This window comes from Quercus suber, unplaced genomic scaffold, assembly GCF_002906115.3.
Source record: "Quercus suber isolate HL8 unplaced genomic scaffold, Cork oak 2.0 scaffold_65, whole genome shotgun sequence".
Lineage (NCBI taxonomy): Eukaryota > Viridiplantae > Streptophyta > Magnoliopsida > Fagales > Fagaceae > Quercus > Quercus suber.
Genome location: NW_027069530.1, coordinates 672,557 through 688,347, shown reverse-complemented (window position 1 = coordinate 688,347; position 15,791 = coordinate 672,557). Strand labels below are relative to the sequence as shown.

Sequence of the window (15,791 nt, the reverse complement as noted above, 5' to 3'; positions counted from 1 at the left end):
TATGCATTAAAGAATAGGAGAGAAGGTTGTGTCCTGAGAGTTGATTAAAAAAAAAGGTGCATTATAAATGCATTATATTGTCTTAAATTAAATGAAGTAAATAATAATCTCTATATATTTTAACTTGATTGACTTGCTACGCCAATCTATAATGACACTTCGAAGTTTGAATGTGGACTAGAAAAAAAAGACATATTGGTGAACCCAGAATTTTTTTCCTCTCATTTCTGTCTGTGCATGTTGATAAATATTCTATATATCTTTTTTGATACGAATTTGTTGAAAACCTGAAAAGCACACAGCAGTTACATATATGCTCATAATTTACATTCCATTCTTTCTGTTTTACTTAAGTTTTGTTTTTTGTTTTTTCTTTTGGGTTGAATTTTGTGTAGAAATGTCAAAGCTTAACAAAAATACTTATTTTTTTGGAGGGGTTGGGGGGAATAATGTTAAGAGCGATTATTTGTTTAGCATTTGGTAGCATTGTTGTTGGTTTTGATATATATGGAAAGTACTTTAGGTACAATCTAAAAGGTGTGCCTTTATTTGTGGTAGTCTGTTTCGAATTGTTTGTTTTGCTTAAGACAGTTAAAGACTATTTTATTTTCATTGACTTGTTTTACTTAAAAAAACAAATGGCTCACATGGGCGTTGGATGAAGCTGAGAAATGAGAATCATTCACCAACCAGAAAATAATTCTTTTCTCACTAACTCACCAGTCCTCTTTCAGCTAACTATATATATATATATATATAGCTTTTAAATTATATTCATTTATACTTATCATTTATATTCTTTTAATGGGTTTATAATAGAAACTAGAACTACTATGGTCTATGGATTCTCCAAAAAAGAACAACTATATATGGTCTTGGCCATTTTTTTTATAGAAGCCCCATACCTCACAATGATGAGGAAAATATTCCACCTTAACATATATACGGTCTATATATCTTAGTATTCAGGGACGGAACTAGGATTCGAAATTGGGAGGGGCCAAAGTATAAACATAAAAAAGTTTATGAAAATCAAAACTAACATCAACTTAAGCTTTGTCGAATTTCACCCCCTTTATTAACATTATAATTGATTCTGATTTAATCGGTGGTAATTTTTTGGAATTTTGTTTGAAAATTTACATGAATTGGGACATCAACACTAGAGGCAATGCTGCATTATCAGCTTTAAATTACTTGTAATTTTTTCTCCTTAAAAAAAAAAAAATCAAATATTATAATAATTTTCCCATCATCAACCATTCAAATAAAAGTTTCATTATTTCCATGTTATATAGCTCTATAGTTTCAAAATTTAGTCCAAAAAATAAACCAAACAAACCATACCCCACAAGCTACAACAACATTAATGTTAATAAATTATTTTCTAAAAATAGTTAATAATTCATAAAATAAGCCAACAAACAAGCATTATCAATTAATAATATTTATTACTAACCACTGCACACATTTGATTCATAGTTCCCATAGGTTTCACTTTTTGATTACCAGTTCCAAGTTTTTTTATTATTTTTATTTTTATTTTTTATCTCATTTATCCTTATTTGACCATTTCTTTTTTCCAATTCAAGAGTCAAGACTCAATCATTATTACAAAGGATGACTTCTTAGAAAGTATACAGTAAACTCACACATACAAAACAAATTGTACTACCAGTCTATCACAGTGGCAAAATAGAGACTTAAAAAGTACATAGTAAACTCACACACACAAAACACATTGCACAATCAGTCCATCACAGTAGCAAAATAGAGCCAGAGAGGATAGACATCATAGAGATCATTAGTGCTATATTTTTTCCATAATGCGGCCCCCGCGGGGGGTTTATGGGGGTGGGGGGGGCAATGGCCCCCCTCTGCCCCAACGTGGGTCCGTCTCTGTTAGTATTTCTGTTTACACCCATATATACCCAAATCCCCCATAAAAATGATTCATAAACCAACACTAGATGTAACCCGATTTTTATATATGTTAGTATAAGATTGACAAAATCTGGAGGCCAAAGTCTTCGGTTATTGACATCTCATTTGTCAATGAAATGGACTTTATACAGTCACAATATATTCATTAAAATTGCCTATCCTAATGATGTATTGAGTGAGATTGTATATGGCAAAGGCAATTCTTGAAATCCATCTAAATGCAACATTTCCATAACCATGGTTATGGAAAAAGGAGACACTGGCTAAAACAAAGCCATACCCACAACCAAAATGAGGCTAATGAGACGAGCCCATGATCAGAAACCAGATGAAAAATGAGAAAAACAAAAACAACCTCAACATGAAAATGGAAATCGAGCATTTAGAGAGAGAAACGTACGGGGATCTTGTGGAGAGGGACCTGAGACTTGCGGTCGATCGCCTAATCTCCGGGGACGATGGAATCGACGGAAGATCGGCTGAGTGTGATGGGTTGCGATCGATGTATCGGGCTTCAAATCAAGGAGGAGCCGTGTGTTGCGATCGAATGGGTAGGAGCTGTGTGCGATCGATGGGTTGCGATCGATGGGTTGCGATCTCGGTATCTGGGGGTGGTGCGAGAGTTGGGTGACATTAAAGTTTCACCTTCTCAGCAACCACATAAAATAGAAGGCTTCAAAAGACAATCATAATAACAAATATTTCTGAAGAATAAGTTACACACATCTCTACTTCCATGTCACGTCATCTTTCCTTTTTTTGTTTCCTGATTTCAGATTTCAAAAATAACTTCCTCGAACTAACAAACTGTTGATGGATGGTGTTAAAACCTGATGTTTGTAGAGTTAAATGAAGGGTTGTTGGTTGTATTCGAGATAACCACTCTCCTGAATGGGGAATAAGAAAGAGAATTTAGGATAATTTTCTGCTTACCTTCGTTAATACGTTCTGCCCTTTAAAATAAGGCATATGACATAACCATCAGAAATTCAAATTACAAATACAAACAACTGCTGATAACAACCAATCTACACTTATCTCTTCCTACATAATTGGGATGGCTTAATAAACAACTCCTAATTTACTTAAACTCCTAAACTGCTCCCAATACTTATCATTCCTAATCTTTTAACTCCAACTACAACTTCTTTATCCTTATCCTAAGTCTCTGCAGTAATTGATGTGCAAGTTGAGAGTCCAAGTACAGTTACACGCATATGTTGGTCTGTTGCTGCTGTCTAAATCATAACAGATGGACTCACCCAAAAGGCATAATATTAATAATAATAATTAATACCATAACATAATTAAAATTATCAGCACCAGTGAAGTACTTCGTACGATCAGAGAGGCCAATGCATGTATAAATCAAAGACAATGATGCAAAGTGAGAATGATAAACAAATAACACTATAGCCAGAAAAGATGCATAATTTTCACACATCAATTCCTAACAAAAGTATATATGCAAATATGTTCAAATGCAAAGTACATAACCTAGAAAGAGTGATATGCAAATCCTTAGCAGACTCCAACTTGGGGCTAGCGCGACGTAGTTGATCAAGACAGGACTCTCAAGCTACTAGGCCTGGCCTTGGCCATGCCTTAATTTTGAAGAGGCAAGCTGCGCAGTTTACTGCCAACAGCTACAAACCAATTCTTACTTATAAGTATTACAGAACTAGTAAGGTGTGTTTTTAATTCCTGAGTTATTTCTGTTCTTCACTATCAAATTTGATTTCATAAAGAGTCAAGGAAGAAAGGAGTTGTTAGAAATGGAAACAACATCAACTACAGCCAACAACACAAGTACACAACAGAAGTATATTATAAGTGCACCCTTGCTTATATATTGCAAGGAGAGAATACATAATAAGCTGGCACCCTTACTTTTCTATGGTTATTTGGATGGATTCTGTTCGCTGCAACAGGATCAATGTCCTTAAGATGGTCATAACTATAGTCAGAACTGTCTCTCCCAAAATCCAGCTCTTTATCTGTCTGTTCATCTCCTGTTAAATTAGAACGAATGTCAGATGTATTTGAGGCAAGTGTAGAATTTAAAAGCTATAAAATAGCTAATTACCAAGAGGGCCACTTAAACAGCCTTCATCCATATCTTCTGCTGAATCATCTAAGAGGAATGCACTTACAAGAGCCTGGATACAGTCAATAACAACCCCCCCAAACAAAAACGAGAGAGAGAGAGAAAAAATTAGGATAAAATAAGGATGCTGTGACAGTTTGTAAGCTCGTAACATGAAAATTGGAAGAAAAATCTCTTGAGTTTAATAGATTAATGAAGATCATTTGCTTCAAATAAAAATTTACAGACATAGTGCAAGTTAAATAAATTTACACTAATTATTTCCAGTACAAAGTTTTATCTTCTTTACCATGAAAGGCAAGAATGAAACAATCTCCTACCTGGATATAGTAATTTGTACCCCCAACAATGACCGCATGCAGTTGCGAACAATATGTCATTGATGAGCTGATAAACCAAATGCCAAGTCAAATTCAGAATTACATCAAGCGGCAATATGTAATGGTAAACAATGTCTTAATCACCACATTTAGATCATTATTGATCATATTTAATAAATAAAAACCCAAGTCACCACAAAACTATAAAGCAATGAACAAAATAAAATATAAGTTTAAAAAAGAGAAAAAAGATAATCAATAGTATCAATGCGCGAGAAAAGCTCAAAGGAAGACAAAATGTCAACAAAAAGGGGTTTCTGGAGCACAACACAGCACTTTTTTTTAGGAATTAAAATATATGAGAAAGAACCAACCAAAAAAAAAAAAAAAAAAAAAAGAGGCCAAATCCATTCAATGCCTATCATGATGTAGAAAAAAAATAATCTAGAAAGGGACTGTGAATCAACATATAGAAGCGTGCATTCAATCCACCAATCGGACCTAATGCCTTGGGTTAATTTATCATAGATTGATGAGTTAGATTGGGTTGTGACTTTTTTTTTAAAGCTTGGGTTTGTTAGGATCAAGTTGGAAAAGTTTTTAACCCAAATAAGCCACTCCAACCCAGGATTTTGAGAATTTGTTACCTTGTGATATTTTGAGACTTACTTTTTTATAAAATTGAAATATTAGGCTCAATTGATTAAATTATAATAAATTTTTTGAAACATGTACTTAAATAATTGAGTGAAAACTCAATTTTTTATTAGGTTGGAGATTGCAATTTTTTTAAGACTTTCCTTCTCTCACAATGTTTACCTAAACAATTAACTAGTCAGTCCATAAAGTCAAATCCAAGTTACAACCCAAATCATCCCAATCAAACCCTCTTTGCCTAGCTGGTGGCGTTAGAATCAAGCCCTCTGCCATGCTTTCCAATAGACCCGGCATATTGAACAATGCCTCCTCGTCGAAGAAAAACGTCCCAGGTTGCTCTGGATTATCCTTACTCTCACATAAAATTTCCAGTGTTATTTCAGGCTCTACAACCTCCTTTTTTCTTTCCATGAATTGTATGTCCTCTAAACAAGGTTCCAAAACCTTTTCTTCCTTCTTATTATCACGTGGCTTAAAAGCCTCGGCAGCTTTTTGAGCAGCCATTTGTATATCCTTAGCAGAAGATGAGTTGGGTCGTGGAACAAGCCAAGCGGAGTTAGGAAAATTGAGCTCAGCCAAAGTACCCCGAAGTGCCAAGGCAGCTACATCGTGTGCCCTAGCAGCCATCTCTGGGGTAGGGAAAGTACCTAACCAAATCCTTGACTTCTTGTTTGGTTCACGAACTTCACTAACCCATTTTGTACCATTTTTTTGCCTAACACCCTTATAGATTGGGTGACGGGTCTCTTTGAATTTCTTTCTTCCGGCTTTTCGCTTGTGGGATTTAAGCGAGGCTTGTGATGAAGATGAAGAACAAGAAGTAGGGTTGCATGGACTGCATGGAGAAAGTTGGGACGAAGAAGATGATGAGGAAGACAAAGACTCAGATTCATAGTCCATTTTGTGAGAGAGAGAGAGAGAGAGAATTAGAGTACTGTGATTCTATAAATTAATTGAGAAAAGTGCCACTTCCAAAAGAGAGTGGAGTTTATGACTCAAAAAAACACAGAGCTATATCGTTATATATATATATATATATACACATATTATTGGGAAGATGGAGAATTGGAGAACACGTGAAACACGTGAGGCACGAAGCACTTTGTCGGCGTGGAAAAATGAACGAGAATTTGAAAATGCACGTGTGAATGCAGTGACGGAAATAGGGGGGCGCGGGGCCATGGCGTCAGAGTTTTTAAATTTTCCATTAATAGGTGAAGAAAATTATGAATAATCTAAAATGTTACTTATCTAGCTTTCCTAAGATTTTGAGGAGAAAAAATTATAGGAATAGTAATAGGTGGTTAGTTGTTGGAATTTCAGTTCATTTAGGTTTATTATTTTGAGTGTTTTGGGTTGTTTCAGTAAATACTAGCCGAAATTCAAGATTTGGCTGGTATAAAGCTTGTACTTTAAAAAAATCTTAAAAACTAAATAAATCTGCATTCTATACACCTAAAAACCTCAAAAAGGAAAAAATAAAAAAAAAATGAAATGAATAAACATACCTGTATAGCTAACAAAAAAAAAAAAGTGTGATGAGAAATTTGAGAGTGAGAACTAGAGAAAAGGCATTGGCATTGAAGTACTGATAGAAGATGAAGAAAAGTGATACTATGATAAACTTATAAAAGTGAAGATGAAGATGAAGATGTGTTGAAATTCAAAAGTGGGTAGTATAGAAATTGAGGAGACAGGACAGATCACAAAAGACTTGTGTGGATAAAAAAAAAAAGCAAGAGAAAAAAAATATAAATGAAAAGAGAGTAAGATATAGCTGGTGAGGAAAAAAATAATAATAAAAAGGTTGGAAATAAATTTGTCTTGGCCAGTGTGCTTAGCCAAGGAATGAAGCCACTGCCCCAGCTTACTTCAATTTTGGCATTTTGTTGCATTAAAAGAATTAATGTGTATTTTAATTAAAATAATAGTAATTTAACACTTGTGAGTTATATTAGATTAATTATAAAGCAACAATCTTTATAAATATATATATATATGAAAATATAAATTTTAAGTTTTCAAAAAAGTAATAGGATATGAAATTATATATATATATATATATATATAATTTCTTTTTTAACCCAAAACGCCCTAATATGGTATGCCGAAATTGATCGATACCAAAATTTTCCGTTCTATCGAACAAACCGAAATGGTGTCCAGAATGGTATTCATAACATTGGTTGTTGGTTCTAATTTAAACTTATCATTGAAATTACTTTTTTGCCTTACCACTAATAACATATAACAACCTGCCATTTAGAATTTGTTCTAAAAATGTTATGGATGTAGTATTTCTCAATTAATTCTTTCCAAAATCCATTTTGGCGGTCTCTTTAAAATTTTAAAATGCAAAAAACCCTTAAAAATAGCATTTAACCCATTATTTGGCCTATAATCTCTCAAAATTCAATTAGAGAAACAACTTTACCAAATTTCATGTCACCAAAAAATGAACCCAAATTTGTTTAGATCTCATGTTCAATGTAAATCAAGACCTTTTCATCCAAATAAAATAAATAAATAAATAAATAAATAAAAACCATTCTCAGTATTTCACTCAAAAATTATTCTCCTTACACCTCTGACACTAAAACAATGCTGAAACTATGCAAAATTAATATGTTCTCGTTGTGCGGCTCGATTCTTTGTCATTGTGTTGCTTAAACTAGCCTCGATTTTGTGCAAATCCACCCCTGGCCCTTGTCGTCTATTCAGCTCTCTCTCTCTCTCTCTCTCCCTCTCTCTCTCTCATGCAGTGAGTATTGAGAATGCATTTGATTGCAGTTGGTTGGTGATATTATCTAAGTTCTTGTTCTTAGTAAGTGGCTTACAGTTGGTTTGCACTATTGGCTTAGAAAATTGATAAAATATAATTTTGATGAGACCATTCAAATGACATTGCAAAACCCAACTTCTACTATTTTTTTATTATTTATAATCAACTTCTACTGTACAGTTAACTTCTACTATTTTATTTTATATTAAGTTTATAGATTGTTTAGGTTTTTTTCTTTTACAGTACATGTTATATAGTTTATTTACTTTATTGTTTACATTTTCTTTAAAAAATATATATATAACTAAATTATAAATTATAAGTTTAAGTTTTTAAAGTATGGGTAATTCATGAGGAAATCATTCACAATTTTTATATATATTAAGAGAAAATTTGTTTAAGATTAAGATGTTACTACTCAATATAGAAGTAAGGATAAACAAAGAATTTTTTAGTTATAGATTTTACTATGTAAGTCAAAAAAGAGTTTAAAAAATTGAGTTCAAAATCAATTTTAGCATTGTGAAAGAACGTAGAGCACAACGATGTTGAGTTATAGTTTGTTTTTTAAAATTTTAAGAACCTTATTATATTTAGCTTGGACCCCCCGGGAAAAAAGAAAAAAAAATCATGGCTCCGCCACTCTGTAAATGTAAAACACAAAGAGACAAGATGTACATGAGCCAAGAGTGTAGAGATAATCCCCTCTCTAAGATTCCTCAAATTGATAGAATGGAAGATGACAATGACACGACTTAAATCCAATAGTTTGAATTGAATGCTATTTAAAATACATACACACACATATATATATATATATATACACACACGCATTAATTTTTTTTTCTATGTGTTCATTTAAGAAAAATTTATTTAGTATTTTACTAAAGAAATTTTTTTTTGAAAATGATAAAAGCTAAAAGTTAATTAAAATGAATTGTCTGATTTTTTTTTTTTTTTTTTTTGAAAAGACTAGCAAAAAAAGTTAGGTAATAGGATATGAAATTATATATATATATATATATAATTTTTTTTTTAACCCAAAACGCCCTGATATGGTATGCCGAAATTGATCGATACCAAAATTTTCCATTCTATCGAACAAACCGAAATGGTGTCCAGAATGGTATTCATAACATTGGTTGTTGGTTCTAATTTAAACTTATCATTAAAATTACTTTTTTGCCTTACCACTAATAACATATAACAACCTGTCATTTAGAATTTGTTTTAAAAATATTATGGATATAGTATTTCTCAATTAATTCTTTCCAAAATCCATTTTGGCGGTTTCTTTAAAATTTTAAAATGCAAAAAACCCTTAAAAATAGCATTTAACCCATTATTTGGCCTATAATCTCTCAAAATTCAATTAGAGAAACAACTTTACCAAATTTCATGTCACCAAAAAAATGAACCCAAATTTGTTTAGATCTCATGTTCAATGTAAATCAAGACCTTTTCATCCAAATAAAAAAAAAAAAAAAAAAAAACCATTCTCAGTATTTCACTCAAAAATTATTCTCCTTACACCTCTGACACTAAAACAATGCTGAAACTATGCAAAATTAATATGGTCTCGTTGTGCGGCTCGATTCTTTGCCATTGTGTTGCTTAAACTAGCCTCGATTTTGTGCAAATCCACCCCTGGCCCTTGTCGTCTATTCAGCTCTCTCTCTCTCTCTCTCTCTCTCTCTCTCTCTCTCATGCAGTGAGTATTGAGAATGCATTTGATTGCAGTTGGTTGGTGATATTATCTAAGTTCTTGTTCTTAGCAAGTGGCTTACAGTTGGTTTGCACTATTGGCTTAGAAAATTGATAAAATATAATTTTGATGAGACCATTCAAATGACATTGCAAAACCCAACTTCTACTATTTTTTTATTATTTATAATCAACTTCTACTGTACAGTTAACTTCTACTATTTTATTTTATATTAAGTTTATAGATTGTTTAGGTTTTTTCTTTTACAGTACATGTTATATAGTTTATTTACTTTATTGTTTACATTTTCTTTAAAAAATATATATAACTAAATTATAAATTATAAGTTTAAGTTTTTAAAGTATGGGTAATTCATGAGGAAATCATTCACAATTTTTATATATATTAAGAGAAAATTTGTTTAAGATTAAGATGTTACTACTCAATATAGAAGTAAGGATAAACAAAGAATTTTTTAGTTATAGATTTTACTATGTAAGTCAAAAAAGAGTTTAAAAAATTGAGTTCAAAATCAATTTTAGCATTGTGAAAGAACGTATAGTAGAGCACAACGATGTTGAGTTATAGTTTGTTTTTTAAAATTTTAAGAACCTTATTATATTTAGCTTGGACCCCCCGGGAAAAAAAAAAAAAAAAAATCATGGCTCCGCCACTCTGTAAATGTAAAACACAAAGAGACAAGATGTACATGAGCCAAGAGTGTAGAGATAATCCCCTCTCTAAGATTCCTCAAATTGATAGAATGGAAGATGACAATGACACGACTTAAATCCAATAGTTTGAATTGAATGCTATTTAAAATACATACACACACACATATATATATATATATACACACACGCATTAATTTTTTTTTCTATGTGTTCATTTAAGAAAAATTTATTTAGTATTTTACTAAAGAAATTTTTTTTTGAAAATGATAAAAGCTAAAAGTTAATTAAAATGAATTGTCTGATTTTTCTTTTTGAAAAGACTAGCAAAAAAAGTTAGGTGAGACTTGCAAATAGTTCCAAACAAGTTGGAAAATAAGCTACCAAAGCTAACACTAAAAGATAATAATAATAAAAGCTCCTTTATCGTGGAATTCACAAACCGTATAAAAAGGAAAATGTTAGAGATACAAATTTTTTTACAAAAAATGTTACAAATTGTTAATGTGGTGAGTGGTTATTGGTAAATAAAAAAATGATGTTAGTGGTGGGCTTAGATGAGAACTAGTAAAAAGTTAGCTACAACAACAATTTGTAAAAATATTATAAAATAATTTGTATATGTAGCATTACTAGTATAAAAAATAAGCAAAAATATTATTTATAATTTATAATTTTGGTTAATAATTCATTTTAAGAATTTTTTGATATCACTTTTATGGGAAATAGAAAAAAAAATTGTTGAAAATTAATTACTTTTTTTTCCCATAAAAAGTTTTCTAAAATGATTCAATAACAAATGTCCTTTTCATATTCGTTAACTTTTCCCATAAGAATTTTCCATATATATACTAGTAGAATTATATTCTTTCAATATGATTCATATGATATTATAAAAAGTCAACTAATTTAGGAAGCTAATTAAGTAATTTTATATAGTTAGTATTTTTTTTTTCCAATTTTTGACAATATTTTCAAGCAAAATAAAAATATATATTTTAATTGTGATAATTCTATTATCATATATACTAAAATAACTTGGACAACGAACAATCAATTTAGTGTATAAATGCATTCACATTAGTCTCATCAATTTAATATTTCATCAAAAATTTATCTAAACTCAACCGAAATAAGCGTGCATCAGCTTTACTAAATTAACTTACTTAAGTTTTTAAAGAGAGTAGTCTCATCGCTACATGTAGTGAGTCTCTATCCTTGCTACATTAAATTTCAATGTTGATAAAATATGTGTATGAAAATAATAGATAACTAAACTATCAATAGTAGATTTTTTTGGATTAATTTAGCTAAATATTTGAGGATACTGATGTGAATACTCTTATAAGAGTATTAAATTGTGGTCCAATTAGAAAATTTTAACTATAAAAAGAATATGTATGTTGTATGCATCTAATAAAAAAAATTTATATTTTTTAGAGTAATTTTTGTGCGCGGTAAACAGCAAGTTTAAAAAATGTTAACTTGCATATTTAGTTCTCAACCTTTAATAGTTTTCTTTTTCTATTATTCTTCTTTGGATTTATGGTGAGATATGGCTGTCTGCCAGAAACTCACCATGAAATGCTGCAACTTTGATACTATTTTTCCTGAAAACAACCATTTTGGAGTAGCGGACCTTGAAGACCAGGGTTATAGTGATGTACATGCTTTTCTTTTGGGGGGTTTAAAATGTTAGTGCGATTTTCATTAGCTTAAATGAGTGGGATTTCCTTCTTTGTGCCCAAAATTTGAAATTAGTAATACTGAGATTTTCAACCATGAGGTAATTGTAAATCACTTCATTTTAGATTTTTTCTGCATATATAAATTATCTGATCCAAATTCTACTTATTAATTCTGGCAAATTTGTTTTTGCTACACATGAATTCAACTTTGAAATTATTGATGTCAAAAAATGTAACAACATTTTATTTTCCCTTAATATATGAAAAAATAATAATTCGCACATAATCAATCTAATTTATGAAATAGGAGAATGTCTGACTTACACCACAAATGGAAATTTTGTTCTCACACATGTTATTCTTGTAAAATTCTCTAATATAAAACCTAATTCACTTCTTAATTTCTTATTAAAGACATAAATTTTTCATTTAAAATTCTATACATAATATACCAAGCATTATTTATTTAATTTGTAAAATATACTGGTTTGTAATTTCATGCATACATATGTATATCTTTTAAGAATAATCACAATTAGATACATGTTAAATTTTTTTTTTTTTATCTAAGATGGATTCTATAAATATTTGTTTTTGACTTTTTCTCAACCCTTGAAAATCTTTTAAGACTATCATTTGATAGAGAATACAAATTATTCATTCTTGATTGTTATTATTATTTTTTAGAAGGCTCATTATTTTGTTAATGGCCAATCTATATACTTCATCTTTAATTTTTAACATAATTAATTTTTTTTACGCAATAATTTTTTTTGGGGTAATATTAAAGCCTACTTTATAATTTTAAATACTTCAAACATCATTCTAGACTAAAATCTCTTAGGAACCAAAGGGTTTTGTGTTGAATAATGTTAATTAGCTTTCAAATTGGCCATCTGTGATCTCACCTCCATTAAAAGATATTTATCATTTATCTTTTGGGTTTTCTTCTTTTAGATGAGGAAAAAAAATACATATGGACAATTTAATTAATTTGTTGAGAATTCATAACCAAATTCAAAATTGTTGTTGTTGTTGTTGTTGTTGTTATTTTAGATATAAGACCATGTTTGGTATAATTATGTAATAAATCTTGTAATAAAATGATTAACATGTTTGTATTAACTATTCAGTTATTTGATTACATTTTTATTAGAATGAATAGTTATTATTTAGTAATTAAGGAATAAATATTCTTTTCTAAAATTAATGTAGTAGCTATTCCTTATTGCAAATCTACAATAACAACTTTTAAAATTAATATATGTCAAAAAATATAAACTTTCCATATATATCATATTTTGCAAAAAATTTACATATAACAACCAAATTTATGAATAGGAATAGTTATTACATTACATTTTTTATACCCTTTTTTCAAAAGAAAAAAAAATCTTTTATTCTGAGAATAAAAATAATTATTATTCTTAACTTAGAGACCGTTTGGAGTGTGCGTTGGCGTTGGCGTTGCACGTTTTCAGCCTTTTTTTTTTTTTTTTTTTCACGCGTCCCCAGCTTTTCAGAGACAAGTGTTACTGTAGCAACACTGTTGCGGCTACTGTTCATTGAACAGTAGCCGCAACATAAATGAATAGTAGCCGTAACATGTGACTTTTCCACCAATTTTTACTGTTCACGGACCCACAATTTTCACTTTTTAACAACTTTTTCATTAAAAATGGGTCCCACGGTACTATTCACACATTTAAAAATTATTTTGTTACAGTATTTTTTAGTTTTCAGTTTCAGTTTTCAGTTTTCAGCTGTATCCAAATGGGCCCTTAATCTATATTCAGAAGTTTAAACGTATTTGACTTGTCTCATTGGAAAGACAAACTTCTACCTACCTTTTTTTTTTTTTTTTTGCCAATTCTACAAGAGAGTTTGAACTTTCCTTTTTATTAAGGAAATTATGGACCCTAGGATCCAAATGATTAGTCATGTATATATCTCCTGAACATACATTTTCATCCCCAGTTGATTACTGCAAGAAGATGACATCTTAATTGTCAACCAACATGAGTTTGTCATTATTTTATTTTATTTTTTTGAAAACGAGTTTGTCATTATTATCATCAAGTGAAGACTCTTTAATCATTATTACTAACTAGAAACAAAGTATTGGTTGCCTATCAACATTGCTAATGGAAATGCCAATACTCTGTTATCAACCTTAAGACTGATCCAATAAATGACAAATTTGTGACCAGATAACTTAGTATCTGGCCCCTATGAAAAGAAAAACTTAGTGTATATATATATGGTCCACCATTTGATAGACAATACAATCTATTAAAAAATATCTTAGACAGTTCAAAGAATGAAAAGAAGTAAGTAATTTTAGGATAATAAATTCGATTAAATGTATAGCCTGGGGCACTGTTGTCACATTTATTTAAAATTATTTTTGTACTTGTATAATGAAAGTTACATTAAGTTTTGATCTAAAGGCTTGAGTGAATTTTTTTTGAAAAGGTCTGAGTCAGTGTACATGATAATTTTGAAAATGTTGATTTCTGAACTTGAACTCTAAATTAGAGTCCTATTAAAATCATTAAAAAGCTTGAAATATTTAACTTGCAAACATTTCAAATTTGATATTTTTGTGATGATTTGTGTCGAAACAAACACAAACACCAGTCGCTTATACATTTATGGCACAGTATTCCGGCATTCAAAAAACATTAATAACGGTGCTAATTTCTTTCTTCACTTGTTTTTCTATACTATTTTTAATTCTGCTTGACAGTGATTTTAAAGGTAGACAAGGAATCAGTAAAAGACAAAACCTGGGTTGATAAACTTTTGTAGTGACCTCATATCATTTAATAGAATAATAGTGAAATAAAGATTAAATTATATATTTCATCCTTCAAATTTTAACCGTTGTTTCAATATCCTTATTTTCTTCTAGTATTTCATTTTAGTCTTTATACTTTTAAAAATATTTGAAAATTGTTCTTACATTGAGTGATAGATAGAAAATGCTATTGTGGTAAATGAAATTCATGTAAATTATATACCAATTCAGTACAAGGCCCTTAGCACATGTCAAGAAATTTAAATTAAGGGGGTAATTATTTTATATGTCTTATTGTTACACATGTGAGTGAAAGTCCCACATAGAAGTAAAAAAAAGAGTTGGAAACTTAATATAACAAAACTAGGACTAAACTCATAAGCTTAAATTTTTTGGTTAAGTAATATTTATATATGTTATATTAACCTTAATTAGTCTTTCCAACTGTTCTCTCCCCAAAAAATAGTATCGGACTCATGCTCTTGGGCAGCAAGGAGGCAATGGTAAATGAGCTTGTAAGGATGGAATGTGGTAACATAACTAGATCCAATCTCATATGAGGTCAGGCCATATTGTCAATCTTGTAATCTTACAATAATGAAAGTTATAGCTTGGGTTCAAACTAGCTGAAGTTGAATTGCAAAACGTAGTAGTGGTGGGTGTCTTCGTCATTGTTGCATATAGGGATCGAGGTTGTTGTGCTCGACATTATCGATGAACTTGAGCATTTCGACATTATTAATGAGGGTTTGGCAGTGATAGCTAGTGTTAGTTGTACTTAAAAGTTAAACAGTGTGTATCCACAAGGACAGACCCAGAACTTTGAGTCAGAGAGGTAGTTACATTAATTTTTTTTTTTTTTTTTTTTTTGCTTGTATATTTTGTTTTAGATTTTAGACCCATAAATTTTTTTATGGTCACTGAAATGAGAAAATATTAGAGTTACAAATTTTTTTTTAATAAATTGTTGATGTGATAAGTGGTTATTGGTAAGTAAAAAATTAATGTAATTGGTGAGCTCATATGCGAACCAATAAGAATTTGTTACCAAAATAATTTGTAAAATTGTTGTAAAAAAGTTTGTTAGTATAACATTACTCTTAAAAGAATCAATGAT

At 30.2% G+C, this 15,791-nt stretch overlaps 1 protein-coding gene and 1 long non-coding RNA gene across 2 annotated transcripts; both read right to left on the bottom strand.

Moving 5' to 3' along the window:
• Positions 1–2,573: 2,573 nt before the first annotated feature.
• On the bottom strand, positions 2,574–4,405 carry LOC136067254 (uncharacterized). Its single transcript, XR_010628743.1, has 3 exons — positions 4,372–4,405; positions 4,031–4,103; positions 2,574–3,956 (listed from the first exon to the last, which is right to left on the bottom strand). It is a non-coding gene; the product is annotated as an uncharacterized LOC136067254 (long non-coding RNA).
• Positions 4,406–5,114: 709 nt separating this feature from the next.
• LOC136067277 (dehydration-responsive element-binding protein 1B-like) lies at positions 5,115–6,010 on the bottom strand. The gene has a single exon (XM_065772884.1). The coding sequence runs from the start codon at positions 5,926–5,928 to the stop codon at positions 5,203–5,205; it is 726 nt and encodes a 241-aa protein (XP_065628956.1). The 5' UTR covers positions 5,929–6,010; the 3' UTR covers positions 5,115–5,202.
• Positions 6,011–15,791: the final 9,781 nt, after the last annotated feature.

What these genes read in the sequence shown, in the direction of transcription:
- LOC136067277 (XM_065772884.1), bottom strand. Translation starts at nt 5,928, where the DNA reads ATGGACTATGAATCTGAGTCTTTGTCTTCCTCATCATCTTCTTCGTCC.